Source organism: Laetiporus sulphureus (genome assembly GCF_001632365.1).
Source record: "Laetiporus sulphureus 93-53 unplaced genomic scaffold LAESUscaffold_28, whole genome shotgun sequence".
Lineage (NCBI taxonomy): Eukaryota > Fungi > Basidiomycota > Agaricomycetes > Polyporales > Laetiporaceae > Laetiporus > Laetiporus sulphureus.
In genome coordinates this window covers 44,118-71,029 of record NW_024468537.1, presented here as the reverse complement: position 1 = coordinate 71,029, position 26,912 = coordinate 44,118, and the positions used below count along the sequence as shown (strand labels likewise).

At 52.5% G+C, this 26,912-nt stretch overlaps 9 protein-coding genes across 9 annotated transcripts; 6 read left to right on the top strand and 3 right to left on the bottom strand.

The window, feature by feature from the left end:
- Positions 1–655: 655 nt before the first annotated feature.
- LAESUDRAFT_760511 (uncharacterized protein) lies at positions 656–1,006 on the top strand (the record flags this gene model as incomplete). The annotated part of the gene is made up of 2 exons (XM_040912755.1): positions 656–778; positions 836–1,006. 2 exons carry the CDS (start codon positions 656–658, stop codon positions 1,004–1,006), a joined length of 294 nt encoding a protein of 97 aa, XP_040762788.1.
- Positions 1,007–1,218: 212 nt separating this feature from the next.
- Positions 1,219–6,059, bottom strand: LAESUDRAFT_750759 (uncharacterized protein). The gene is made up of 12 exons (XM_040911620.1): positions 5,209–6,059; positions 4,990–5,151; positions 4,813–4,943; positions 4,623–4,761; positions 3,758–4,567; positions 3,463–3,699; positions 3,310–3,415; positions 3,093–3,257; positions 2,775–3,038; positions 2,367–2,720; positions 1,868–2,317; positions 1,219–1,813 (listed from the first exon to the last, which is right to left on the bottom strand). Exons 1-12 carry the CDS (start codon positions 5,773–5,775, stop codon positions 1,515–1,517), a joined length of 3,684 nt encoding a protein of 1,227 aa, XP_040762787.1. The 5' UTR covers positions 5,776–6,059; the 3' UTR covers positions 1,219–1,514.
- A 2,146-nt stretch (positions 6,060–8,205) lies between these two features.
- Positions 8,206–12,182, top strand: LAESUDRAFT_656714 (TPR-like protein; the record flags this gene model as incomplete). The annotated part of the gene is made up of 17 exons (XM_040904635.1): positions 8,206–8,453; positions 8,513–8,663; positions 8,717–8,988; positions 9,038–9,161; positions 9,214–9,696; positions 9,753–9,890; positions 9,946–10,033; positions 10,097–10,198; positions 10,250–10,572; positions 10,622–10,718; positions 10,778–10,884; positions 10,932–11,055; positions 11,126–11,557; positions 11,616–11,740; positions 11,793–11,892; positions 11,944–12,020; positions 12,075–12,182. 17 exons carry the CDS (start codon positions 8,206–8,208, stop codon positions 12,180–12,182), a joined length of 3,099 nt encoding a protein of 1,032 aa, XP_040762786.1.
- A 940-nt stretch (positions 12,183–13,122) lies between these two features.
- On the bottom strand, positions 13,123–14,967 carry LAESUDRAFT_727297 (uncharacterized protein). Its single transcript, XM_040909196.1, has 4 exons — positions 14,895–14,967; positions 14,631–14,843; positions 13,773–14,578; positions 13,123–13,570 (listed from the first exon to the last, which is right to left on the bottom strand). The coding sequence occupies exons 1-4, from the start codon at positions 14,896–14,898 to the stop codon at positions 13,223–13,225; spliced, it is 1,371 nt and encodes a 456-aa protein (XP_040762785.1). The 5' UTR covers positions 14,899–14,967; the 3' UTR covers positions 13,123–13,222.
- A 786-nt stretch (positions 14,968–15,753) lies between these two features.
- On the top strand, positions 15,754–17,038 carry LAESUDRAFT_727293 (NAD-P-binding protein). The gene is made up of 5 exons (XM_040909195.1): positions 15,754–15,856; positions 15,935–16,196; positions 16,258–16,402; positions 16,456–16,495; positions 16,561–17,038. The coding sequence occupies exons 1-5, from the start codon at positions 15,823–15,825 to the stop codon at positions 16,947–16,949; spliced, it is 870 nt and encodes a 289-aa protein (XP_040762784.1). The 5' UTR covers positions 15,754–15,822; the 3' UTR covers positions 16,950–17,038.
- An 88-nt stretch (positions 17,039–17,126) lies between these two features.
- On the top strand, positions 17,127–19,056 carry LAESUDRAFT_813683 (uncharacterized protein). The gene is made up of 9 exons (XM_040914509.1): positions 17,127–17,374; positions 17,448–17,503; positions 17,555–17,661; positions 17,712–17,827; positions 17,894–18,052; positions 18,113–18,188; positions 18,242–18,346; positions 18,401–18,591; positions 18,647–19,056. Exons 1-9 carry the CDS (start codon positions 17,231–17,233, stop codon positions 18,902–18,904), a joined length of 1,212 nt encoding a protein of 403 aa, XP_040762783.1. The 5' UTR covers positions 17,127–17,230; the 3' UTR covers positions 18,905–19,056.
- A 705-nt stretch (positions 19,057–19,761) lies between these two features.
- LAESUDRAFT_813682 (uncharacterized protein) lies at positions 19,762–22,304 on the bottom strand (the record flags this gene model as incomplete). The annotated part of the gene is made up of 12 exons (XM_040914508.1): positions 19,762–20,280; positions 20,330–20,344; positions 20,400–20,491; positions 20,541–20,570; positions 20,628–20,701; positions 20,751–20,854; positions 20,906–21,102; positions 21,162–21,234; positions 21,303–21,367; positions 21,418–21,716; positions 21,772–22,088; positions 22,122–22,304. 12 exons carry the CDS (start codon positions 22,302–22,304, stop codon positions 19,990–19,992), a joined length of 1,740 nt encoding a protein of 579 aa, XP_040762782.1. The 3' UTR covers positions 19,762–19,989.
- A 2,600-nt stretch (positions 22,305–24,904) lies between these two features.
- Positions 24,905–25,135, top strand: LAESUDRAFT_610857 (uncharacterized protein; the record flags this gene model as incomplete). The annotated part of the gene is made up of 1 exon (XM_040903160.1): positions 24,905–25,135. A coding segment is annotated over one exon (231 nt), but the record flags the coding sequence as incomplete, so codon positions are not given.
- Positions 25,136–26,032: 897 nt separating this feature from the next.
- LAESUDRAFT_715100 (uncharacterized protein) lies at positions 26,033–26,628 on the top strand (the record flags this gene model as incomplete). Its single annotated transcript, XM_040907114.1, has 2 exons — positions 26,033–26,178; positions 26,241–26,628. 2 exons carry the CDS (start codon positions 26,033–26,035, stop codon positions 26,626–26,628), a joined length of 534 nt encoding a protein of 177 aa, XP_040762780.1.
- Between the last annotated feature and the right edge of the window lie 284 nt (positions 26,629–26,912).

Genomic DNA, 26,912 nt, shown 5'->3' with positions numbered 1-26,912 from the left:
AGAGATCAGAAGTAGTCCGACACGTTGGTATGGAGGAATGGTGGCCCGTGGCCGGTTAGCGTGAGTGCTAAAATTCGTAGACCTCACCTGACTGGAGGAGGGCCTGCCATCAGCGATGTCATTTCAGTGGCCATCGCCTGTTTGCCTCGATTCTCGGTATCCACCTCAGCGAGTCATATGAAAAACTTGGCCAAGTCAAGCGGTGGCGCCATGAATACGTTAGGGGCTACGGAGCGCTTGTGGGAGTATGTGTGATCCCTGTCATGTGCCTATAACAAACATCCACAAGCATCTCCCGGGGATGCCTTCGTGTCCCACCGCATTTCGAACATCGAAGACATCTCAAAATACAGAAATCAATCATTCTGCATTTGGACTTTGGCGCAGTACTAGTACATTACCCTATACTTGTGAAAGCACCCAGGAATCAGGCAATGTGTATGGGGTGTTCCACTGTACCGTAGTATACTTTGCGACGTGCAAGGTTTCTCCCAGGTGATAATGTAACCCGATTTTGTCCCATCTATCTGTTCTTATTTATCTCGATCGATCACTTATCCTTTCCGAACGAGTCCTCCGAAGCCTGTGGTCGTTCCGTTACCCGTACGTTTCAACAGGTTTAGCGTTTCAACAGGTTGAGGCTATTCCTCGAAACATGAGTCGCGCATCACCAAATTGCACAACACTCGATCACTCATTCACGGAACACCGTCGAAACACGATCCCAATCCAGGGGAATGCCACAGACCGCGACTCTCTGCGTGCCATCGCAGATGCCGTCACGGCTACATTAAGCTACTCATGAACACCGCAGGCGTGATGATAAGCCAAATAGACAAAGCTCCCGAAGCTCGGCAAGGCGAGCATCACAGAGTATCGAAAGCTCCTATTGGACTACAAGATGGATGAGACGTTCGCAAAAACGTTCAAGATGAATGTCGCCGGCGTGCAGTTCTGTGCCGAGGCGTTCCTCGAGCTCCTGCGCAAGGCAACGAGCGTATCATAACGCCGGGCATCACAAAGTCAGGTCGTCACGATCTCGAGCCTTGCATCGCCGCTGCGGAAGAGTTCGAATTTGTTCAGCTTCTTGTATGGGCTTAGCGAGGCAGCCGTGACGCACCTGGGTTAGACGATGGCGCACTACTTCAAGCTTCAAGGACTGGCAGATGGGCCGGAGCCATACCTTTTGCCAGGGCTTATTCCGCTCAGGTGCATCGAGCTGTCTTTGCCTCATGTACATTTCTTGTCCGCCAGAATTTCCTACACACAACTACATTGATGTATTGGTATTGATAAATTCTACTGCTACAAGCGAAGAAGTGTTCCACATTCCGTTCGTCCATAGCTATTGCATAAGTTAGGTGTAGCCGAATGCAGAGCGCAATGGTATTTAATGTGACATGTAGGTATGCGTGAGAATGTTGCCCAGCAACGACAGGGAATGTTCTACGCAGGGCGGTGGGTATGATATCCGATGGAGTGAAGGGTAAAAACAGAAACAAATAGCTGTGCGGTCACTGCGACGTCGGCTCTGCGCTATCGGTCTTGAACCGCAACCTCGCCAGCAATACAGTGTCCCAAGGACCACCATGTCCGACCGACGAGACCTTCTTGGCGCTGCGTTCGCTCTCCAGAGGCTCATCCGCATACACAGGCCCTGCGGCCAGCGATGACGACGGGTCGGTCGTCGTGGAGAAGTGGCCCCAGGTTTGGCCAACTTTGGGCGAAGAATATACATTGAAGTGCAGTTGCCCATCTGGGTGGCTGTGGCTGACGAACAGGCCATAATCTTGTGCATCGAGCGTGCCGATCACTGTATCGAGTATGCATCAGCGATATACAAGGTCGAAGAAAGGTAACTGCATACCCAAAATCACATCTTCCCGCGACAGATGGTGCTCGGGACCGTAGAGCTTTAGAATGCAATCGATGTTCGCCTTGAACCACCTCTTCGCCGCCACAAGGTCTTTCATGTAATTATACACCGTGGCCTCCGTGAATAGATGGGCAGTCTTATGACCCGCTCGCAACGGCGTCGAATATTGACGGGCAATGGCTGATGACGAGCCACTCTTCGCTGCCAGCCACGCATGCAGCATGTCCATCCCACGTCGAGCGACGCCACGCTTGTCGTTCCGAGAAGAACCCATCGGGATGTTTCCATAACCCTGAAGTGACGCCATGGCGCCGGTAGCAGTGTCCGATGACTCCAGTGGCTTGAAAGCATCGAATAGCGGAATGAATGTACCCGAGGGTCTCGATAGGTATCCCACCGCACCCAACGGAACGTGAATCGGGGTCCACAAGGGTAGCGTAACTGGCGAAACTGTCAGACATCGAATGACAACGTATATCAGGATACTCACGGGATGGATGATACTCATGCTGCAACAGCATTCTGTATCGCCTCTCATTGACGATTTCCGCTAGCGTCTCGTCGATTGGCGGTGGAGACAAGTATCCAGGAGGATCCAGCATAACCCCAAACTCTGAGCGAGAGTCAGGACTGCTGATAGACGATGAGCGAGTAAGGATTGGCGGCGAAGGCAAGTCATCATATCGCGTTTCGCAGTCCCGCTCATTGAAATCGAGACCATCAGATGGAAAATCAAAGGCACGAGGTGGAGAATCCATGACATGAAATGAAGAGTTATTGGGAGTGTGGAAAGACGCATCGGGAGAAAACGAGTTCTCCTCGATGAAAGTGGCAGTAGTATCCGCTGGTACGAAAGCGCGATCAGTCACCAGCTCTGCAAGGCGGCAATATGACTTACGAGGCAGCGGAGGAAGCGGTACCGGGCGCATGTCCGGCGACTTTCTTTCCTGCTCTTCAGACAGCAACATTGGCAAATAGTGAGGAGAAGGAGAGCTCTTGATATCGGGAGAATACCGCTCGCGCAACTTTTGAATGTCGCGGACGATCTTTGTGAATGAAGGCCGTTGCTGCGGATCCCAATGCCAAGCACTGTGGACGATTTCGACGAGGAACGGGAGCCATGCTCGCTGGAGCGCGGGGGTCTCGGGCCTCTTGTTCTCCCCTAGTCCACGTAGTCCGTTAGTAGAAGCGAATGGTGATGAAGAGATGAGCTTACTGAGTACAAAGTGACGAACAGCCTCGTCATCGGCCAGTGGCCATGGCAGTCCACCTTTCGTGAGGATCTCGATGCAGCACATGCCAAAGGCATACACGTCAATCTGTTGGGTCAACAGACCCTGACCAGCCATTAGCTCGGGCGCCTGCCAGCGAAGAGTACCATCTGCCAGAAAGGTTCAGTCACCGGAGCGCTCCGAGAGATAAAACGTTCGTACGAGGAGGAGCCGTCCCACTAATCCGATAAACCTCGGATTTGATCTCACTTTGACCGAAGTCGGTGATAACGCAGTGGCCACGATCATTCACAAGGACGTTCGATCCCTGCAGTACATTAGCATTGTAGCATCGATGGATAATTAGATATGTACCTTCAGATCACCATGCAAGACGCCCTGTCCATGCAGGTAGCTCATGCCCTTTGCAATCTCCTGTGTCATCTTGAGAACGTCCACAGCATCCAGACTCGGCAATCCCTTGAGGTAGGACACCAGACTTCCGTTCTTCATGTAGGGGCTGACGAAGAACCATGGAGGATCGGCGGTCGTCGACGATGCTCCGAGAAGCTCTAAAACATGTGGGTGTTTAAGCTGCTTCCAGATGTTGACCTTAGAGATAATCACATCAGAATGTGTTCGGATGAGGAACAGGAGGGGATGAGCATACCTCCTGGATGAACAGCTTGCGAGGGGTAGTTTCAGCGAGCACTTTGATGGCTACAGTGTGCTCCTTCCAAGTGCCCTTGTAGACATCAGAGAAAAACCCGATCCCAATCTTCTCGTCCCTGTCGACCTCATAGAGCGTGATGACCCAGCTCGGCAACGAAGTGTCCGCCATGCTGATGCGCCTGAGTGCATCGATCCCGCTCTCCATGAATTCCCTGTCAAGAGTATCACGCGGCATCCTGTACGAGCCATTGCTGCGATCGCTGGCAGTCCGCTTACTCTCTACGCTCGCGACCGTCATTGACCGCGTGAGGTTCGCGCCGACGCCTGCCGCAGCAGAACTGATGGACGCGACCATCACCGTATCCTCGAGCTCGGACGCTATCATCTCGCGGTTCGTCTCGGCCTCTAGTGCTCTCTGCAGAGCCTTGATCGCCTCTGGCATCTCGTCACGTCCGACTTGGAGCACCCTGATCATCTCGACGTCGTTGTTCTCCTGCAACGCGCTTCGCATGAGCTGCCGCATATCGGCGATGTCGCTCGCGAGATCCTGCTCGTTCTGCTGCGCCATGACCTGCTGCAACGTAGCACGGATCTGCTCGGGGGTAGCAAGCAGAAGTTGATCGATGGACTTGATTGGGGCTTCGCCTGCGCCGGAGAGCTCGAGCGCGTTGGCCGGAGATGCTGAAAGAGTGATCGGCTGCGGGGATAGCTGGCCAGCTGCAAGTCTCTCGAGGAGGGCCATGTGGTCTGTGCGCTGCTGTTCCTCAACCTTCAAGACCTGTTTCAGGATGCGAACCTGAATTGAGAGCTAGTTCCACAAGATTAGATGGTGTCGGAATATCTCTTAATGGACAAGTGCATACATTGAACATCCTGAGCGCATCGTTAAGTTCTCGGTCACAACGCTCGATGTGCCTCTGAATCTTCTCGCGGTTTAGATAGCGCTTGATAAACGGTCTGTGGTTCTGCTTCTGTAACAGCCGATGAACCTCCGAGAAGGCACTTCGGCGCAGTTAGCTGGTCTGCGTTAAGAAATGAAAGGCGGGAACGTACTCGACCAAGCGCTCTATGGGATGCAGTAACTCCTGACCCACTTGATCCCCAGCCTCAGCGATATCTTCTCGCACAGAGAAGAGGATTGTTGCGCATCGCTCAGTCAGACGCAGGCACGCTGAGCGGTTGATCTATACCGCATCAGCGTTCCGCCATACCTAATCTGGAATGACTTACCTCGACCATTTGCAATGCATCCCAAATTTCGAGTAGGGATCGTGCAGCAGCCTGGAGACCAGGAAGAGGAGCGAATTCCAACAATTCTACGCTAACAACTAGTACTTCATGGGTCGCTTCCCCCGCAGTGCCCAGAACGTTCACAGCCGCTGCTGCGACGCGCTGTTCAAATAAATGGAGATTAACTGAGTAGAATATACAAGAGAGAGTGATATACACCTGACGCGTCCGCAGCCATCCCTCAGTCTGTTCAGATGGTACTGACTTGTGCCGCTTGTCTTCCCAAGGGCGTGAGATAGGCTCGCGAGCGTTCCACCACGATGTTGGGGGCTCATGAGGAGGTGTTTGGGATCTTCCTTGAGTAATCCTCCATGTGAGGCCCCAATCGCCGCGTCGAGGACTGTCAGAACGCCCCTTCGATGAAACGCCGCGTGATTGCGGTGGCTGGTCATAGCTATCCACAAGGGTCAAGGAAGAGAACGAAGGAAACGCTTTCTGAGGGAGAGGGTTTGATGTTATACGGTTCACGGGTTGACTCCCATCGGGAGTAGCGCGTATCGTGGAAACAGAGAGCCCACGAGACCGATTGTACGCGATGCGTCGAGCCCACACAGACTGCGGTGGCAGATCGGATTCGAAGATGTCGACGGAAGGGAGAGGAGCGGTCGCTGGTGTTGGAGTCACCTCTGGTGTGAGAGGAGAGATAAGCGCGTGGGTCAGCTCAGAAGACTTTGTCGGGGATAGAGGAGACTCCGTCGCGGCAGCAGACTTTGCGTTAGTGTTCATTGGAACAGGTTGCAGACGTGTCGATGGGCCGCGACTCTGCAAGATTGGACGATCCAGAAAGTGCGAAGAACACGGAGGATGCGAAATTCCAAGTATTTATTGGAGGTGGGCGGTGCGGATAGAAACACAACATTGGCATACGTGCCGTGACAATGCCGTGCGGAAGCTGATCGGAAGTGTCCGACCGGGGGCAGCGCACAAAGTGCCCCGGCGTCCACCACGTTGGTTACGGCGGTGTCGGCGGTGTCGACGGTAAAGTTGAGATGTGCGACGAGGAGAGCTCAGGTGTGTGAATGCGGGGCAACGGCGAAGCTCATATACTCTCGATCACATGACCTTTTAGTGTGCCGCTGCAGTGCGTCCAACTTCATGTTGTCCACAATTCGCTGCGTAGATGTGATGCATGCTAAGCTGGAACGCTTTGGCACAGTGCCCGGGATTTATTAGAATCTGGCGTTTTTGACCACAGAGACTATAGTGCCACTTCGAAGAGGGCATTGCCCGGTTAACGCGAATGAAAGCACTGCTTGTAATACACAATATTGATACAGACCTTGGTAAGCATACTGTACCTGCCTTTGCTAAGTCGTGGGTATTGTAATGTTTCATTATCTCCGTTAATGCAGGTAATGCTGTGACTGGCTTGCCATCAATTATTTTGTGACCTTGTTGCAAGATCTTGAGATCTGCTGGCCGCAGTCTGGAGATCTAAATCTTAGATGATCATGTGCAGTGTGTGATAGATCTCGCTCTCAACTTTGCGTTCTTGGAAATTAGGGGAGTTCTCCTCTCAGCGTTAATTAACGAGCAGTGCAGTGCTTATGTGGTAATATTTCTAGATATGCTAGCAACAGTGGTCATCGCTGCTCGCCAATGCCACGCTATGTGGACCATTATTGAAAAGTCGGAGTCATTCCCTATCCTCCAAGCCCCGCTACTCGGTGGGCAGCCTTGCTGTCCATATTGATCTATCAAGTTGTATATTCTGCTCGACGAAGTACTTACTCACGGTCTCATCAATCGACCACCATCAGCCTTCAATATTCAATGTTCTGGCTGAGTACGGAGATGCCCGGAAGCACCGAAAGCATTTGATTCCGCCGGCCACGCAGCCGGAATTTGATACCCCGAACGCGGGGCTCCAAACGGCCTCGATGGCTTGATCGAGAATGCAGGAGGCTTGATCGCCGGACGTACAGGTTGCGCCGCTCGCCCGGAAACTCCTAGTTCAGTCACCCTGCCCCCGGTACGAGGCTGCGACGAGATGGATATTGCGGGGTTCCCTGGTTCTAGGTACCTCACTAGCACTGTTCAGTGCATATCATACCAATAACATCAGCAGCTAACCCACATACCGCTGGATGTCTCGATAATTGTCTGAGTCACTGCGGTAGAAATGGCTGGTCTACGGTACAACCAGTTTCAAGTTTCATTCCTGACTGGACCAGAAGTAAATCCGCGAGGTGCCGGTAAGGGTCAACGTTCCATTTGACACAGGTCGCCGCGCTGTAATTGTGGTAATTATCCGCCTTCCCGTACGCTCGGTCCATTTTTACGATGCCGCCGGTACCATATGCCACATGCTCTTAGGGACAAATCCGTTCAGTCGGGATTGGAACCCGGTATCATAACAATGCAATAATGAGCCGTCTAAACGCTGGCGTGCAGCTCGCTATTCGGAAACGTACTGTAGCAAATCCCTTAGCTCGTAATAGGCCCCTGACTATATTTTAGTTCTTCGCTGTAACCGGAAGAGGATTATGCAGATCGCAATGAAACAAACATACCGTCAGGCACCACAAAGGTGGCAAATTTTAGTGAGTTTCGCCTCAATCCATGAATAGACAGTAAGGGTCAAGGTATTAGTGCAACGCACGAGGAAGCTGCTACGCGGGAAGCGGTTCTTGGATGGAGGAGAAAACTAGAAGCAGCCGACAAACTCTGCAGAAGCTAGGCATACTCGCGGCAGCATAGCGTAAGCATATTGATGTGCTGAATATAAATCGATACGAAACCTAGAATTTACTCAACCCGCGAAGCGAATTGCCCACACAATCGATTGAAAGAGCAACGCGGTCGATATCGTCGATCGTCGACTGGGTCCATGTTCTGCTTATAGATGCTGGAACATGCAGGTCCTAGAGCATTCCTTTCAAAAGTGATAGATGAAGAGCTGGAGATGCGACTTGAGCTCGCTGATTTGTTGAAAGATGTTACAAAAAAAAGAGAGTGTTTGGTGTTTGATCGCGCGCATACTCAACGCGTCCTCCCTTGGGCGCTCGAGCGTGTAAATCATTTCACGTGATCGCGATGGCCTCCCTCCTGGTCTTTCGCTTTCTCCAGTTGCAGCGCAGCAACACGCTGCTGGACATTCCACGCTCCGCTGTCCCTCCACTATTTTACTGGCTGCAGTGAACTTGAGCTTGAAACATGTCGGATGCCCTTACGCACTGGCCCTTGTCGCCGATTGAGGCAGAGGACGACGTGAGCGAGGAGTCCAAAAGCTCGGATCTCGAATGGGAGAGCGACGATTCCAAGGTTACGGCATCGGAACAGTCTGAGTCTCAACAATCAGAAGAGGAGGAGGAGGAAGAAGAAGAAGAAGACGCGGAAGCGGAAGGAGCGGTTGCTGATAATGGAGGCCTCAATGCGGAAGTGGAGATTGAAGGAGACTTCGAGTACGTACCCGGTTTATTGTTTGTTCCGGCGATGACAGCTAAGTCAATATTCCTCGAAGTCGGCTTGTTCAGAGCATACGCGGGGCAGATGGAGGCTCGAGTACCGGTATTCTCTCAAGAATGTGGAACGTCAATCTCGAAGAGAAAGAGGCCGAGTTTCGGGATGACCTGCGCGAAGCGTCAGGAGTCGGTCGAAGGAAGGTTAAAAAGGTCAGTTTATGGCCTCTTGATAGCCTTAATTCTCATATGAACTGAGCCTGCAGCGCGCGCGCCGCTCAGGTCCGGTACTCTCGCCGCAAGTCCGGATACTGATCGGCGAGGGCAACCAAGCGTACGTCGATAACGACATCCCGGAGACGATCCGCATCATGCAGGAAGTCATCCGCATCGAGCCCCACGCCGTATCCGCATGGTCTGTGCTCGCTCAGTGTTATGCCGACATGAACGAGCCGCAGAAAGAACTGCAATTGCGTATCATGGCTGCGCATTTGGATCACGATGAGGAAGTATGGAGGCAGCTCGCCAAGCGATCCTTGTATGTCGTTCACCTTATCATGAGGAACATAGACCTGACATCGACGCAGGGAACTGGGGCTCAACCAGCAGGCACTGTATTGCTACGGTAAGGCGTATCGTCTTGATGCCACGGCGGTCGATGTGCTGTGGGACCGCGCAATGCTTGCCAAGGAAGTCGGGGAACTGAAAATTGTGAGCAAAAGCTATTATATCCCCCGTCTTAGTCACTCATATTATGAGATAGGCCCGCGATACCTTTTTGATGATACTGAAGCGGTATCCTCACGATCTCACAGTCCTTGACGAGATCCGACCGATCCTGATCGAACTGTCCGACCTCGAACGATGTGCATCGCTCTTCGAAGCCTGCTTTGCGCACTATCAGTCTGCGTTCCCGACCGGCCTTGGGTACGACCACAGGGCGGAGAAAGAAGTGCCTGGAGGCGGATTCGGACTTATGCAGCTGCTGGTCCTCGCCGACCTCTATAACACACTTGGCCAGTACGAGAAGGCCATCGAGACGATTAGAAACGGGTGTAGATGGCTTCAGGGACGCTCGCAGCAGCGGTTTTGGGATGTCTGTGAGGATGATCGGGAGTACGATGTTATTGAAGGCCTGAGAGGCACCGAAGGCGCTCTGCAGCCCGGCATGTATCCGCTCGATGTGAATGCAAGACACCGACTGGCGGTGTCCAGGATCAAAATGGGCGATATTGAGGAAGGAAAGGTGTGTCATACTCTTGTGGGGCTCCTCCAGCATCATACTTAGTTTGCGTTTGGCAGATCCATGCTAATATTGTACTTTCACAAGACGTCACCGAATATGCGCCGCTCTTTGGAGAGATAGCAGACGCATATTTCGAGCGGGAATTGTATGCGGAGGCAGGACGCATATATGAGATTCTCGGTGGAGATGCTGGGGTAAGCGGCTACTCATATGAATTTTTCTGTAGGCCTAAATTTCTTTGTCGTGCAGACTAGCAGCCTATACGTTCTTATGCAAGCTGCCGTTTGTCGACGGATGGTGGGTGACATCAAAGAGGCAGCCGAGGTCTATGAACACGGTACGTGTGCATTCTTTATACCGATGACATGGCACCTGATTAAAACGACTAAAACGACTGAAGTGATAAGTGCTGATCCAACCAACAACGAGGCCAAAATGAAACTCGCTGAAATCTATGAGATTACTGGCGAGACTCGCAAGGCTTTCGATCTGGTCATGCAAGGTCAATCGCGATTTGTTTAGGGATTTCTTCACCGCTGACTGTGCGCGTTAGTCATTGACTCTCGCAAGAGACGCCAGCGTCAGGGGGCCGCGGAAGGCGCTGGAGAAACTCTCCCAACGACCTCTCTATTTGATGAGAAGAGCAAGCCTAAAGGGAAGGCAGCCAAGGCAGCCAGCAAAGTCACATTTACACAGCTCCGAGAGCTGGAAGCCGAGAAAGAACGGGAGGTGGTGCAAGGGTTCCATCGGATTAAGGAATTGTGGCCACGTGTGATGGTAGGAGGTGAAGAGGAAGCAGAAAGGGAATGGCTCGTTGAGGCAGAGAAGCTTGTCGAGTCATTCAGGGAGACGAGGCCTCTTTTCTTGACCAGTCGAGTAAGCTTTTGTCAGAGTCTATGCATGCTAAGCTGATACCTGGCCATAGCATCAAGGCTTCCGCGGAATGTTTCCTCGGTCATCAAGGAAGCAGACAGCAGAAGCAAGTGAGGAGAGCATGGCGTCTCGTCTACAACTGGAGCTTGGTGCGTTGTAGTCAACGACTATCAGATGTCGAGATTGATCGTTTTACCTCCGCCATTAGGACGCGGGATGATGGCGCACAAGGTTAAGAGCGAAGGAATAAATCCAGGCGGCGTGGAGACGTTCCGCACAGTGTCCTTCGAGGAATGGCTGAGACTATTCTTGCATGTAAGCTATATTGCTCATTGTCCTCCGCTGGGCTGACTCTTTACAAGTATACGTTCCAATTGACTAAACAAGGCCGATATGAGGAAGCCCAAGAGATTCTTCGGCACATCACATATTCTAATGCATACCAAAGTCGCGTTGCTCAAGATGCCATTAGGCTGGCTTTGATAAGTAAGCTGTCACATCCCTTAAGCCAATGTTCAAAGTCGTTGCTGAAGCTGGAATGCTTGCCCTCTGCTAGCTTGCTCTGTACATGCAGGCAACTACCAAATAGCAGTGGAGCAATCCCGCAAGCTCATAAATGCCTACCAATTCAACAACGAGCCTCTCCGTGTTTTAGTTGCCTCTCTCGGAAGCGGCCTCCGTCCCACCGATGCATTTCTAGTGTCGACATTGACTAAGCATCTCCTACGGGAGCTGAAGCTCGGTGACATGGCTTTGAAGAATAAGGACGCCCTGCGCTGGAACCATATTCTTCGTCGATACGGCCAAACGGGAGGCCAAAAGGCTGGCGATGCTGAGGACGTTGACGAAGATGATATCGACGAAGTGGCCGGAGAAGGTGCCCCTACTGCTGTGGATAAGTCAGGGCTGCCCACGAAAGGCAATCCGGTAAGTATTGCTGTGTATGGACAGATCTGCCTCGCAGCCAGAAGCTATCAAAGTGCCTTATGTGCGTGCTACCATCTCACTGTGCATTTTGATATTCACTCAAGCCGACCTACACCCAGTCTACCTCTTGCATGCATATGACTACTGTCCAGACGACCCAATGATTTGCCTGTGCACTGCGATCGCGTCGTTCGGTCGAGCAATGCAACGTCAGGCGGATAATAGGAATCACCTTATCACACAAGTACAGCCAATTCCCACTTTCTCGTCCTCATGCCTGCTGATATCACAAACAGGGAATGGCCTTCCTATCTCGTTACCGAGCGATCCGTGGAGTTGATTCCGATGGCATGGATGAAGTCGAGTACAACTTTGGACGTGTGTTTCAACAGCTCGGTGCGTACCTGCGTTTGATAACACCCGGGTTGATGGCTGATTCCAACGAAGGCCTGCATTCACTTGCTGTCCGCCACTATGAGCGAGTCCTTGAGTTGGCCGAGAACCGAACAGGCGTCAATGACGAGGTGATTTCTGTTCCAATCTGGGCTTCATCTCTATTAACTGACAGATCCATGTAGGACTACGGATTGGCCCGTGAAGCAGCATATAACCTATCTCTTATTTACGTGACGACAGGCGCAACGCCCCTCGCCGAGAATTTGTACCGCCGCTGGTTGTCTCTATAACCACCACCCTTGAGCCCGACTCCTTCCGCTTCGCATTGCTTTGCACCAACATGTATCGATAGCTTCTCTCTTTTATCGGATGATAGGCGTCTCTGGAACTTGTGTTTGGACCAGACAGAAGCCTGGGCGTCAGACAATCAATCCTCGGGAAAGTACCATCCTCCTGCTACAAAGGGTGTCTCCTATCTGCTTCTTCACCCACATCTCCTATCATCTCACCCCACACCTCATGCCTGACTCGGATGTCATCCGGGACACGTTCTAGCTCGACATTACCTCCGCAAGCTCCTCGCGCCCGCGCCGCCACGTCTCACATCCCGTTTGCCCATGAGCGATCAGCTCACACCTGATAGTATGGAGTCTCGCGGGCTGCACTTCCCTCATCTGCGTTCAACTTGGCTCTCGCTCTCTGGGTTCGCCTTCTCGACTCGCAGTGCCTCACCAAGAAACTCATCGTCCTGAGCCGTCCCTCGCCTCAATTATTGCGCTCCCTTCTCGATACATGTGCGACGACCTTAATAGTCGCGACGGTGACTCGTACTTGCGGAATCGAGCAAGACGCACGCGTTTGCCCGGGTCGCGCGTTACGTGACAGCCGTACGCGATCACGTGCAGTTGTCGCATTGTCACGCATACGTGGGCGTTATCGCGTACCGAGTCCTCGTCGTTCTCCTCGACGCTCATGTGGCCCTTTTCCGCTGATTATATGCGCAGCTAACTGTGAAGGCGCACCAGGATTGACACAGGCTGCGCCTCCTAGTACCTCCGCGGCACACCCACTTCTTGCGAGCCACGCTGGACCCAGACAACGCTCGTCTGATAATAATGTTCTTCTGCGGCACACCCACTTCTTGCGAGCCACGCTGGACCCAGACAACGCTCGTCTGATAATAATGTTTTTACACTACTCATACAGTACATCAGAAACTATGATATACAACGCCTATATGCGCTGACCCAAACATAACAAACAGGAAAGAAGCAAGTCCCGGGGAAGAGGAGAGCGGGATCGCATTATTAAATACGTACTCATCGGGCGCTCATTCCGGCAGCTCCCCCGCCTTCTGCATCTTACCCTCCTTAACCTTTTCCACGCCCTTCTTTCCCTCTATCTTTCCGATCAGGACCTTCGCCTCACCCTTCACCTTGTCCATGATTCCCGCCTTCTTCGTTTTATGCTCTGCGCCCTCATGCCCGTGCGTGCCGACACTCTCGCCGCCTTCAGTCTTGTTATCCTTCATCGCATCACCCTTCGTTTCCGCGCCCGACATCGCGTCGCCCGTCGTCGCAGCTCCCTTCGCCTCGTGCTCACCAGCATTGTCGCCCACGTACGTCCCCAACGGATGCATCGCGGCAGGGTGATAGCCAGTGTCGTAGCCCCCGGAAATCTGAGGATGGGAGGTTAGCGAAGTTCGGCGAAGAGATGACATCAAAAATTGAGAGATCGAGGGTGGCGATGGCGCCCCCACCTCATCCGAGCCTCGTTCCCCGATGTCGGCGCTATCCGCATTTCCGCGCTCAGCACGCTCATCCCTCTCAGCGGCACCATCGACACCACGTCTCCCCTCACCGCCAAAAATGAATACTCACCGTGTGGGTCTCCTTCTCCGTGTGGATCTCTTCCACTACATTCTCCTTCCGCTCAGGTCTTTCCGCCCGCTCTGCCCCGTCCATCTCATTTAACTTATCTCCCTGCGTCGTGTCCTGTCCGGGAGCAATCGCAGTGGGCATTCGCTCCTTCGTTTCCCTCGAGCGCTCAATCGGCAACATCGAAACGCCCTCCCCTCCTGCAGGGCCGAGTGGCGAACCAACACCGCCGACAGCGTCACTCCCCACCCTTCTTTCACTCGCTCCAATTCTCTCATAACCCTGCTCCTCACCGAGGCGCGGAACGCCTGCAGGCTCGGCGTAATCACGCGGACGTGTGCCCGTTGCATTCACTGTAGCATTCGTTGCACCAGTAGGACCGCCGGTCTCGTCCGGAAGAAGAGCAACACCCTGTTCGCGCTTCGGTCCCGGAAGCGCACCTACACCATCTTGATGCTCGAACGGCTGCTGGCCCCTGAGCTCGGTCGACGGGAGCGACATGCCCACAGCACTGCCTACGGCTGCTTCTTCGGGCAACTTAATGACGCTCTTCTCGCTGATAGTGCCCGGAAGCGATCCTACTCCATCTTGATGGGTATAGGGCTGCTGGCCGGTGGGCTCCGTGCTGGGCATCGAGTCACGCAGAGTGGTGGCACTGTGCGGGTCGCGATCCTTTGCGGAGGGGGCGGATGGCTCCAAGGGAGTGAACGCTGTTGTGGCACCGACCACACCGGTCGCCGCCGACATGACAGGAGCATTAAGAGGCACGTCCGACGGGGCAGCGGCTGGATAAGGTGCGGGTGGAAACCCTGTATGGAGTGTAAATGTCGGGTTCTCTAGGTAAGAGAAGAAATTACTGGCCTAAAGTTTGATTGCGCTCATCGGGAGCTTGGCTCACGGCTTCCTCGTTGATACTTCCAGGCAATGCTCCAGCGCCGCCGACTTTGTCGCTGGGCATTGTGCCGTTGATCTCGTCAGAGGGAAGAGAGACCACATGTGTCTTGTCATGGGCCGAGGCACGGGCTGTGTGGTCGCCAGTAGTACCTGTGCTCGGGACGGTGCCGTATGCGCCAGCTGGACGATGGTCAGTGCCTGGCCTCATCGATTCAGTAATGCACATCTTACGCATGTATGACGACACGGTGTTGACAGCTTGTGCTGCAGCGCTCTTCGCGACAGGGATGTAAAGGGCAGCGGTCGCCGTGACGGCGCCCACAGCGGTCTTCGCGGCATCGGCGATGGCCTGTGTGTTGAGGGGGGCAGTTTGTTCTGGGTATGCGCCGGGGATGTCGCGGCTGGGAGTGTTTGTTCCCTCGGGCGTGCTCGGGCTGAGCGCTTGCACGCCAGGTGGAACAGAAAGTGTCGTGGCAGGCGCAGGATCTTCACGCGCGAACGCCGCGGTGGTCGTCTTCTGGGCCCACTCGTGGGAGGGCGTGCCGGTCTCTGCAGAAATAGTCGGTGGAAGACCAGCCATGAGTGCAGTCGTTATCGTTACAGAAAGGTTGCAAGGTATAAGAGGGTGGCGACGATGGAGAAAGGTATCAAAGTTGTAAGAACAGCGCAGGCGGAGAAGGGATTATGAACTCTTTGAGGAATTTCAACTGGAGTGTCTGACGCTCCAACAGTACGTCACTTTGCGGCCTCTCCTAGCAGTGATGTCATTCTGCCCGCAAATGGATACTGGCCTGCTATGTTTGGCCATACTGTGGGCGCTTATATACCATGTGGTCGAGCGATGGAGCGATTAACAACGTGTCTAGGAGCACAGACTCGCTTAGGATTACTTACGATACTGGGTTTTTATAAATAATATACTTGTCGTTTCAGGTCTTCTCGACGGTGTCATATTCCCTAGGGGCGAGCTCAAAGCCCGCGTTACGATGGGCCTCAAAGCGTCGCCCGAGAATTCGGATATGCGAACTGCTAAATTGTGCGAGATTCCTCCGGTTGAATGTCACGAGTGCGCATTTTCAAAGTCTTGTCGGCGGCGGCAATCCTGTATGCTTCGCTTATCTGCTAACGCACTAAACGGGCTCGTCAATCATACTCGATCATGACGGAACAGCAGCTGGTGTGGTTCATCACCGGTGTGTACTAAAGATCCTGCATGTTCCACAAAACTGAGCACGGCTCACACGTTGACGGTATTCCCGTTATGTTCCCAGGAACGTCCTCGGGTCTTGGGCGATATTTAATCGACTCGGTGTTAGCTAGAGGAGATCGGGCCATCGCTACTGTCCGCCATCTCGAAAACTTCACCTACCCCAATGCTGACAAGTGTCGACTGCATGTCATTGAGCTTGACGTAACAGAGGACGAGGACAACATCAAGAAGAAGGTCAGCGATTCGCTAGCCGTATGGGGTCGTATCGACGTCCTTGTCAACAATGCCGGGTACGTATCAAAAAGCTTCGTAGAGGAGGGAGGGTGCGTAGTCCGATAATCTTGCGTCTAGGAGTCGCCATGCACTCCAAATACTTTCTCCCAGGACCAAGGAAGCCATCGCTCAGTTTCAGACGAACGTCTTCGGCGCGATCAGTGTGACAAATGCCGTGCTCCCCCACATGCGTGAGCGTAAGGCAGGAACTGTCGTATTCGTGGGTAGTCGATCCGTGTGGAACGCACACTTTACAGTGAGAGAAATCCCCGGTGTCGTACCAAACAAGATGCTGAGCGGGATGCGCAGACTGCCGCATTTTATATGGCGTCGAAAGCCGCAATACACAGTAAGGCTGAAAACAACATTCGCGTCGGAGCACAACACTGACCTTCAGCCGTGCGACGATGCCAGCGATAAGCGAGACACTCGCAGCAGAGCTCGCCCCTTTCAACATCCGCGTGCTCCTCATCGTCCCCGGAGAGTTCCGCACGCCGGGAAATGGCAAGCGGCCCTATGCGCTGAACCATCACGTTCAGGACTACGACGGCGCGCGCGAAGCGACCATTCAACGGTTAGAAGAGCACTTCAAGCACGTCAGGGGGGATCCTGCCAAGGCGATGGAGCTGCTGGTAGACGTCGTGAGAGGAGAGGGAAAGGCGAAGGGAAGGCCATTCCCGGCGAGGTTGTTGCTGGGGGATGCTACGTTCAAGGGGGCAAAGGCACATTGTGAGAGGATGAAGGAAGATATGGAAGCTTGGGAGGATGTTGCGATGGATCTCGACTTCGACGGATGCACATGAGAAGTGAAATGTATGAACGCTGGAATGTCAGCTTCGATGCAATAATTACGATAATCCTGGCTCCCGGTATGCTGTACCGTATCGCATGGCGTCGAAGCGCAGCCACAAGCGCGACGTGTTTATTTGTCCATGGATGTGGCTGATGGGCGCTTGCCAACGATGAACCCTGGTGCACGCTCTCGGAGTCCATTTTGTCTGCAACTGCATGAATGACTTCATCTTACTTATATTTACCTTCCATGTATCTCGAAGATGATTGATGTGAGGACAACGAGAGCACAATGACCCTCGAACTTTATCATGAATGTCGCGATCGGGTCTCCACTCGGCGAAATATGCTCTACATTGCAAGTGGCGGCGCTCATCAAGACATATCCAAAGCTTCTCTTTCGTTGGTCATGGGAAAGCAATGCTGGTTCCACATGGTAACTTCAAGTTCATTATATCTTTAGTATACGAGACATCTCCGGATTCGGGTGATCATGGATCGTTCTGAAGCTCCACCAAGGAATCGCACTGTGTCTTGTCAATGCTGATCCGAGACCGTCTTTGACGTGAGTGATTGATATTTGTAACGGCTCAAACCTTGTTTCATGAATCCACAGCGCGAACTCCCCCCTCTCTCGTTCAGCCGGCGTCATGTCGCAGGGCCTCACGGGGCAAAACGCAGCCGTTCCTATCCTCTCTGTCTCGATACAAGGAATCAGCTATGGTGAGCACGGCATGCAGAATATGCGGTTAAAAGTAACCATCCCTTCGCAGGATTCGCAAGCTGTCTATTTGTTGCAACAGCGTGGACGTTCCTATCCCGACGCAGCACGAAGGTCGACCGCGTGATGCTCGGGTTGGCGATAGTCCTCTGGATTTTGCCCACTATCGTTGGTGGTACAGTTAATCCTGCCTCAAACGGTGTGCTGATACGCAACATACATTTCTACGAATAGCAGGTCACCATCGGTGTCTTCGACACTATCATTGCTTTTGTAGACCATGCACAAGGTCCATCTGGACCGGAAGACTACCTATCCGCCCAACAGGGTCCAACATTTCTGGTCGATGTTGGGATGTATGCGTTATCAACACTCATTGGAGACGCTGTGGTGGTACGTTCCGTCGCTCCACCTCCAGATTTCGTGGATTGCCTCCTCATAGTCATCGTCCAGATCTACAGATGCTACACAGTCTGGCAGACTTGGACCGTCATCGTTCTCCCGTGTCTCGCGTATCTTGGATCGTTAGGTGCACACGCAGATAACCGTCCTCTGGTCATTATCTCATCTCATTTACCATAGGAAGCATATTCTACAACGCTTATTCATTCACTCACCAAATCGTTAGCGGAGAGCGGATCATCTTCGTCTACTCGTTCACACTCGCAGCGAACGCTACAGCAACAGGTAGGTGTGAACCAGACAAGCTGAACTGGATGTTTTTTCATTCCCGCTACATAGCCGCGCTAGCGTACCGGATATGGGTGGTAGATCGCAGGTCCGGCAGGTTACAAACACTGTCATCCTTCCGTACTCTGCGCCCGATTCGCATCGTCGTCATCGAATCTGGGGCGCTCTACACCTCCCTACTTATCGTTCTTTTGGTTTCGGCCATCCGCGCCTTGGGCGTGGTGTACATCTTGACTGCCATCGTACGGATCACTCTGTCCTCTCCTTTGACGCTCATGCTGATGGAAGCTCACTCAGATGTCGCCCATGGTATCGATCATCTTCAACATCATATTCATACGCGTCCGGCTGTTGCGGGATTCCGCAGTTGCACGGTGGAACAATCCTGACACCCATCAGCTTAGTGCTCTGGACTTCGCACACAGCTCGTCACAAGGGGCCCCGGACTCGCTCGAAACAGACAGGACTCGAATTACCAAACCTAGAGGTTTCTCGCATTCTGACGTCAATTTCGGAGTGCAACCCAGCAATGATAACTCCCGACCATCTACATAGGGTTCTGAACGCGTATGATTCTTGTTCTAAGCTGACACTTTGTACGAATGTTTTGATGAACCGATGTTCCATGCTGTATGCGGTGACACCAGATGGTTCATGTCGCTTCGGAATTTATGACGATGATTATCGTTGGTCGTCTGTAGCCAGCGGGCATAGAGCGTGAAATTTTCGTGCATATTCATCAGGTCGTGACTTACGGAAGACGCCCTGTGAGGTGAAGGAAATGGCCACAGAGAACCTCCTCTGTGGAGCTCATTCTCTTTGACATCCGCATGCTCATTGAAATTGCTTGAAACAGACTATTCAGCGGCTTCCAACGTCAATGTCGCAACACATGCTGATTGGGTGCGTTGCATCGCCAGCCTACACCCTCGTCGTCATAAATACTCCAAGCCTCCTTGCAGTTCTCATCATAGCTCCGGCTAGCCCGCGCTATGTCGTTGATGTCGGCATTGCGCTCATGTAAAGACAAGCCCGAGAACAGCCTACGGCTGGCACTGATGGCATCGAACGAAGGTATACAAGCGAGTAGTGCTGGCGAACCCATATGAATCGAATGTAATCTTGGTGAAGTCCGTCTCCGCGGGCTAGTACTGATAATGTCAGCCACTCAGTATGCTTATCACGCTCTATCAACAGACTGTTAGGGTCGGTGGCACGAATGGTTGTTCACGAGATGTGTAGACCCGGCGTCTCGCATCCCTCACGCTTTCATCGAGGCCACTAATGCGTCCTTCACACATACGGCGTCTCCACCGCGGGATGATATGGTTTCATTTGAACACGTCATAGAGAGGAATTTGGATTTTGAGCGTCCGAAACGATACCCCACATGCAAAGGTCATTGAAATTATCGTGTTTTATGAAATAAGACCTATGTCAAGTCATCATAATTGATCCGAAGAACGTCCTGAAACTAGAAGTAGAGCAAGTAGATGCAAGATCAAAGTATAAACTAGTGCGGCTCGGTTTCCGTTTGGCGGCTCTCAAACACTATGTCACTTTCAAAGGCTACTCACAATCGCATAACCAGTGACCTCTGCCGGCCCCGTCGTCCGCTCGTGAGTAGGGTCGCGTACAAATCAGTCGTAGTCCTTTGTGCCCAGCGTACTGTACTCCATCTCGATCGATTCTGCTCTTGCAGTCTTGTCTCTGATGCTGACAGTCTCAGACATGCCGACTTTGCGTAGTTCGCCCGTTGTTGGCTCGTCGATGCCGGCAAGGCGCTTCTGTATTGTAGCACGATCGGAGACCAGCCAGAGGAATTGCAATACGCCCATTCCATCTATCATGCGGTTCGTTTTTGTGACGCCGAATGTCAAGAAGACCGCGATGATGAGGAGGATGATAGACGAGACCAAACCGAAGAGTATCTGATGGACCATTACAGCACATTATCATGCAAGTGACAGGAGCACTTACTGCTGTCAGATTGAGCTACAAGAAGAGTGGCCTTAGGACGTGGAAGGTAAGGCAGATCGAATGGACGTACATTCAGACGAGATACTGTTTTCGGAACGCCAGTTGAACCGCGGGCGAGTGTCAAACAGTTCGGGCAAACGTCAGCAGGTAACACGTGAGTACCTGTTGCCTCGTCAGCGACAACACTGTACCACATAATCACAGCACTCACCTGCCCAAAATACATCCGCCGTCATTTCACCTTCCATACGAAGCCTGGTATTAGCCGTGAGCTTGCCTAGGCTAGAAGGTCACTTACCAACGGCATTTTCAAACTGTGTTAGTGTCACGTTGCCGCCATCGATGGAGGCCGGGAGAATCAGCTTGACAGACCTGCGGAAAAATCAGCACTCATTGTGTGACCGTATGCTCTGTCACGGACTGTTCTGTCTGCGTGCCCACTATCTCAGAGGAACTTGTACTATTGGGGCTTGTGTTTCCGATCGCGAACATCCCACTAGTCGAGCTAGATAACATATCGGCCCACTGCGGACATGCTCAGTGAGAAGTTCGCTTGTTTCCAATTACGAAGCGTACCATGTCAAGTTCCAAATTCTGTCTATCTTGTGGGAAGGACTGCAGACCAGGACTCCAGACAGACCATTCGGACGACCGATTGTTAGCAACTCCTGATTCCATCGCCACAATAAATCTTGTGCTTGAGTCCACGATGACTTTGGTCGAGTTCCATGAAAGCGTGCATCCGATGATTTGCAGATCCGAGTAATTGTACCCTGTGGGCATAAGAAGAACATGTGAGCGCGAGTCCAGGACCCTGCTACAGTATGCGCACCCGAGATGTACGATCCCGTGTTCCCTTTACTGTCTACCACGCCGAATGTGGTTATGAATATTGCATTGCGGCCCTACGTTAACAGAAAAAACATTGCTCCAGAACGGTATCCACATGAAGGACCAATAAGAATGTGCTTACGAGGAGCAGCGTGGAGTTTTCGGCCTCGTTATACCATGTAAACTGTTTTATAACACCTGTACTAGCTGGGCCTTGTTAGGCTGTTCTGCAACTCTAGCAACATGTAAACACTTACCGAGAATGCCAACGAGGTCAAATGTGATGTTGTAATCATTGTATATTGCGTGTACTGTCCAGATGTACTCTTCATCACTTGCATATGTCAAGACTGCAGCAGCATTTGGGACAGTGTGGCACGCCACCGAGGCAGTCGTAGCGTTCACGGTGACGTTGCCTGTGCCAATGTTTGGATCCAAGATATCATACAAAGTACCGTTGGCAAGCCCTAGGGTTGACTGATTATTGACAAAGATGAGGTATGGAAGCATAGTGCTTGTGATTGCCCACAAGGCGCCTCCACGGTCATAGCCAAGCCTGCAATGTCTGTTCAGGACTTTACGCCCTCATATCGACTAATATACAAACTTACATTGTAGCATTAGTGATGTTGGGCATGCCAGCAGTGAGGCCGACAGACAATGCGCCCGTCTGGTTGTACGTATCCATGGTAAAAAGAGACGGCGTGCTAATGTGCAACACAGAAAGGGAGGCGAGATAGACCGTCACTCCGAGCGTCCCGAAAACTGCCGCAGGTATGGAGAACTGCCTTCCCAAGCTGAAGAGCGCAGAGCCCAAGCCTGTCCAGGCATTCGAGATATCATGGACAGCGGTGAGTGTTTTAGGGCGGTCGACCAGACTGTTGATAGAGAGACGTTGTGTTATCAATAGCAGAAGAGCCGTGTATAGCTGAAAGGATCAGCGATGAGGATCCCTACTTACAATAATGAAGACCTGCAGTGCAAAGATGACTTGGGTCGATACCTCACCAGCTTGATCAAGGGGAACAATGACAGCTTGTTCAGCATGAAGAGCCCAGACGCTGAGCAAGCCCACATGCATGAGGACGAGTAGTACGTGCACGATTATCAACAGAAGATATAGCAGTCTGTAGCCGAAGCGCATTTTGAAACCTGTTCGCATCGCGATGTGTGGGGAGCAGGATGAGAAGCGTCACAGTTTGAGATTCGAGCTGGAGAAACTGCTGAACGGCGACAAACCGACTAATGAGATATATGTGCGGCTAAATCTGACTGTGTTGACAAGGATAACGAATGATCCATGTCAAAGACAGTTTGATACATCAGCAGGCCTTTACTGATTCAGGAAATGCATGGCAGGTCGCTATTCCTACGAACCCCTGCTGTGAACAGTCAAGACCTCGCCGTCTGCTATCAATTCGACAGCTCAGCGAAAAGGGTCCAATCACGTACCACGCACCTATTTCGACGAGGACAATACGAACTAATAGCCACTGAAGCAAAGCCTTCGCATATTTCCTCATCCGTATCGTCGACAATGCGCTAGGGAGCATGTTGATGGGCGCTCAGCGCCCATGACTAGCCGAGTAGCAGCTGGTGGATACCGACTATTCTGCGTTCCACCGAAAAATGCTCGGACATCGAGATGACATATTGGTGGCTCATGCATCGTGCATCATGCATCATGTCTCGAGACCGTAACGATCGCAAATTTGCAAAAGCTTAGGCACGACCGTGTCGGCAGTATCATATAACGGCGGTGCAACTTCAGAAAATTTTTTGCATCATGAACGTCGCCTGCAGGAAGATGTTGACAAGAAGCATCCCGTCTCCTTAAGGACAGAATTTAGTTGCAACGTAACAGCAATCAGGTCTTGTGTCGCGAGCTTGCGGCTCAAAGTTTCTTCCAAGGCTGAACTTCGCCATAATTGTTAACAATAATAATAATAATTGTTTTTGTTACACCGTATTTGGATAGCTATAAGCGGAAAGTATAAGCTACATGTCGTAGAGAAAGGCTTTGTCGAAAATTTATGATCCAAGCACCTTGGTTTTCTGAACGCAGGCTTAAGACTGCAAATAAAATCTGTACTATAGGTGAGCCCCTTTGACGCGCGGGGCCTGGCCTTGCGAGTCAGAAATAGAAATGTGCGCCTTATGTCAATTCTGCGCTTGACATCACGCCACATCATCCCCTCGATGCCAAGCTGGTTTGTATAGAAACGCGCCACCGAACGATCAACTCATTGTTCGGCTACTAGGCTAGCTGCAGCTACAGCCATCTTGGAGCGCCCAGCGCCCATCCCAATACTGATGGATTGAACGCATCACGTCGACCTATCTTTAGCTCCCACTCGAAAGCGGTTCGTCGATGCGATTCAGGTAACAGCAGCCGGATGTCCCAAGGAACGCGAAGAAATGTGTGGCGGCCGCCAACAGACCGTTACCGGATAGTCGATGCCACTCAACTCCTTGCATGAGTTGCCTCCGACAAATTATTCCCGGAATAACTTGCCTTCGATAGCATCACTCACGGGCTGTCTGTCAATCGCCTTCCAATAAGTGTTATACATTGCTCGAGGCCTTCCTGTGTCTCCGCACAAGCGTGGGTTGATTCGTTGATGGACAGGATTCGCAAAGGTGAGTGGACAATGGCATCGGTATTCGCCATGAAAGAGCAGGCCCTGTTAGATCTGCGGATTTGATGTGGACAGTGCTTAGCCCGAACTCTCCTGCATCGCTACCTCAGACCTATTTATGCTGTCCGTTCAGCGCCCGGTTGTGGAAACCATTGTTCAATTGGAGGCAGAAAAATCATGCGCTTTCAGTGCTTATTCATAAGGCTGATTTGCTGGTACGTACATACATTCTAGGTGCAGCGATTCTTGCTCTGATGAGGCAATTCTTTCTACTGCCGGTCTTCGCACTTTGACGTCACAGTGTATCTTGCCTCCCTTTCGACTTTGCACATCATCACTCCGTACTTATTCCTCATGGATTATATAACCAAACGGGTGCATTACCGGTCGAATTGACAGTAGGCGCGAGTAACTTGTTCTGCGACATCTCTTGCATCGCTGTTTCATACTCACGCGCTGCAGCCTTTGCACAGAGTGCATGGTTTTGAATCGGCAACAACGCTGTTGCCGTGTCTAAACTACAACTGTCATCTTAATGGCATCGATGCAGGTCGGTCGATTCGACGGTGCCTGCAGATACACGAACACGGACAGCAAGCCGATTGTTGCCGATTGTTGCCATCTCTCATCTCGTCTACGAGAGTTGCCTGGGGACCCTCGGCAACCACACAAGTAGCTCCGCTCCGAGTGCCGTACGCACCTGCCAACCTGAATGCTGTCGGGCGCCCGGTCGCCCGGTAACGTAGTGGCGCATCAAAACGAGCGGTATGTGGTACGTTGTCCAGCCTTCCACGCTGCGCCCAAAGCTGTTTTGAAACACTCTCCGTTTGCTCTCGCCACATTACTCTTGCTGCGATACCTGTCCCTGAGGTCGGTGCACAGAGAGCGGGTTCGAAACAGTGAAACAAGCGCAGGTTCAGAGCCACATTACCTCTCGCTGCACTGATGACCTCCTCGCGATGGGTCAAAGCATGAGAACGATGATCAGTTACTGTTGCGAGCATCTTCCGCTGCCGCCAGCTCATCGTTACGGCAGATGGCTGAGAGACGGGGCGGACAGACAGGCAAACAGACGCCCTCGCTCCCACTGGAATCATGGTCGAACATGACCACGAATCCCGGCGGCCCCATCGAGCTCATTTTCGCCTCCTGGATCGAGCAGGGCATCCAAAACACCTACGAAGCCACCATTCAGAGCGACTTGAACGCCGCGCTTGATCTGTTCCTTGCGACCAACGCCAGTATCACAGCGAACGGCAAAGCCACGACGCGCCAGCAGTACGTGGCGCTGCTTCAAGGCGAGAAGACCAACGAGCTCACTGCGACTGTAAAGTTCGGCTCCCCAACCGTAGTGCCCTCCTTGAGCTTGATTGTTCCAGAGGCGAGTCACTTATCGCTCATGACGCTGTGAGGGCCGTTGCTAAAACAAACTCTCACCTGATCAGTGGGCGTGACGTTCGAGGCCGCCGTCACAGCAGATACTCAGGAGATTAGCTATGTGCACTCGTCACCCAATGGTTTGTACATTGCTGCATTCATGCTCGGCCTTCGGGTAGGTCCTGACACAACTTGACAACATCTAGTGTCGTGTGCGATTTAGCCTCTGGGTCCGACAGCCTGAAATGATTGATCTCATAATCCTGACTGTTGCGTTGTGCTGTTGACTACTTCATGTTGTCGGTATGCTACCTTGGTTATCTGCACAAGTTGGATCTGTAGCGGTGCGGAGACAGACTCTGTTCTAGTTTCATCGGGTCGGATAACTCTACGTGTGAGCTACAGAACCTTAACAGAGCAGAGCGCTTCGTTCCCCGGCGATGGCTGACCGTGGGCGGTCCTAAACACAGCCACGAGGCTGTACACGACCGACAGAGGTGTGCCGGCTGTACAGATGCTGCATCCTCTCGGATCGCTGACATGATTGATAGCGGGTCGATGTTTTTTTGAGAGGCCACAACTGTTGCTCACTCACCTCACTTCCGGTGTACACTGGTGTGTACTGCTAATATTGCCTCACGTGACCGCGTTTATGTCGTGTACCGAGGCGCGCCGCGGTCAATCATGCGCGCAATCACACCGTGCGCAGCAAGCAAGTCCTTACCTGCTCGGCCCACACTTACCGTCGTGCCCATTGTATAAAAGGGCGACTCTGAGCGGTTCTTACCCGTGTCCCGTCTGCTCACGACCTCCACCATCTTTGACGGCCCAGCTCCGCTAGCGTGAGAAAGACGAGATGGCTCCCGCTCGCATCTCCTTCTTCCTGCTCGCATGCGTATACGGGATGGTTGGCGCGCTGCCCCAGGTCGATACATCGTCGACCGTGATTACGGTGTCTCTGCAGCCGTCCATACCGCTCAGCGGGACTCCGCTTTCTTCGATGTGAGTTCGCCGGTCCGCCTCCCGTGTACCTCGAGATCACCGTGCAAGCTGACTGTGCGTAGCCTCACTAGTGTGACCGAGACCACCCCCACGTCAGTGTTTACCTCAGCACCCGTGTCAGAATCAACATCCGCCACGCCCCCGCTCTCTTCGCTCCCTTTGTCAGGCACGGTCACTTCCAGCGAGGTGACGACATCTACATTCGCGACTCTTCCCACCGAGACCGTTCCAAGCACGACCTCTAGTGGAGTCACAGCGTCAGGGAGCATATCTACTGCCACCATTCCTGCGTCGAGCTCCGCCTCGACCGTGACCACCACTTCGACTGGCACCGCATCTTCCACCTCTACCTCCGCAAGTAGCTCAAGCGCTGCTGCGTTGGGCTTACACGCGGAGCAATGGAAGCTGGCACTCGGCGTTGGAGCGGGCGCCATGGCGCTCCTCCTGTGATCGGTTCGCAGCAAGTTCTTGATGGAATGGGCTTGATGGAGCAGGGTGGGGTTATGAAAGGATCTAACGTATATACACTGGGACAATGGTTTAGGATTGGAGTAATGTACCGCGACGCGATGGACTGTACACGTCGGCATATGGCGTAGCATACCTCATAACTGAAGAATAACGATATGGACCGGCCATCTCATGCACACTGCCTCCTTTGCAAAGTACCGGGCAACTAGGGGGGTTCTAGTTTATTGAGATTGGCTGTTATTGTTCTTGTTCATACCGAATAG

Excerpts from the sequence above, each read along its gene's own strand:
- LAESUDRAFT_727293 (XM_040909195.1), top strand. The coding sequence starts at position 15,823 with ATGACGGAACAGCAGCTGGTGTGGTTCATCACCG. Across the intron at positions 15,857-15,934 it reads GCTGGTGTGGTTCATCACCG|GAACGTCCTCGGGTCTTGGG; the intron begins GTGTGTACTAAA and ends TTATGTTCCCAG. Across the intron at positions 16,496-16,560 it reads GTCGAAAGCCGCAATACACA|CGATAAGCGAGACACTCGCA; the intron begins GTAAGGCTGAAA and ends CGACGATGCCAG.
- LAESUDRAFT_750759 (XM_040911620.1), bottom strand. The coding sequence starts at position 5,775 with ATGAACACTAACGCAAAGTCTGCTGCCGCGACGGAGTCTCCTCTATCC. Across the intron at positions 4,568-4,622 it reads ATGCGCTCAGGATGTTCAAT|CTCTCAATTCAGGTTCGCAT; the intron begins GTATGCACTTGT and ends TTGTGGAACTAG. Across the intron at positions 3,258-3,309 it reads TAGTGGGACGGCTCCTCCTC|ATGGTACTCTTCGCTGGCAG; the intron begins GTACGAACGTTT and ends CCTTTCTGGCAG.
- LAESUDRAFT_727297 (XM_040909196.1), bottom strand. Across the intron at positions 14,579-14,630 it reads TGAGCGCAATCAAACTTTAG|GGTTTCCACCCGCACCTTAT; the intron begins GCCAGTAATTTC and ends CACTCCATACAG. Across the intron at positions 13,571-13,772 it reads CGGAGAAGGAGACCCACACG|ATTTCCGGGGGCTACGACAC; the intron begins GTGAGTATTCAT and ends TCCCATCCTCAG.
- LAESUDRAFT_813683 (XM_040914509.1), top strand. The coding sequence starts at position 17,231 with ATGACCCTCGAACTTTATCATGAATGTCGCGATCGGGTCTCCACTCGG. Across the intron at positions 17,504-17,554 it reads GATCCGAGACCGTCTTTGAC|CGCGAACTCCCCCCTCTCTC; the intron begins GTGAGTGATTGA and ends ATGAATCCACAG. Across the intron at positions 17,828-17,893 it reads TCTGGATTTTGCCCACTATC|CAGGTCACCATCGGTGTCTT; the intron begins GTTGGTGGTACA and ends TTCTACGAATAG.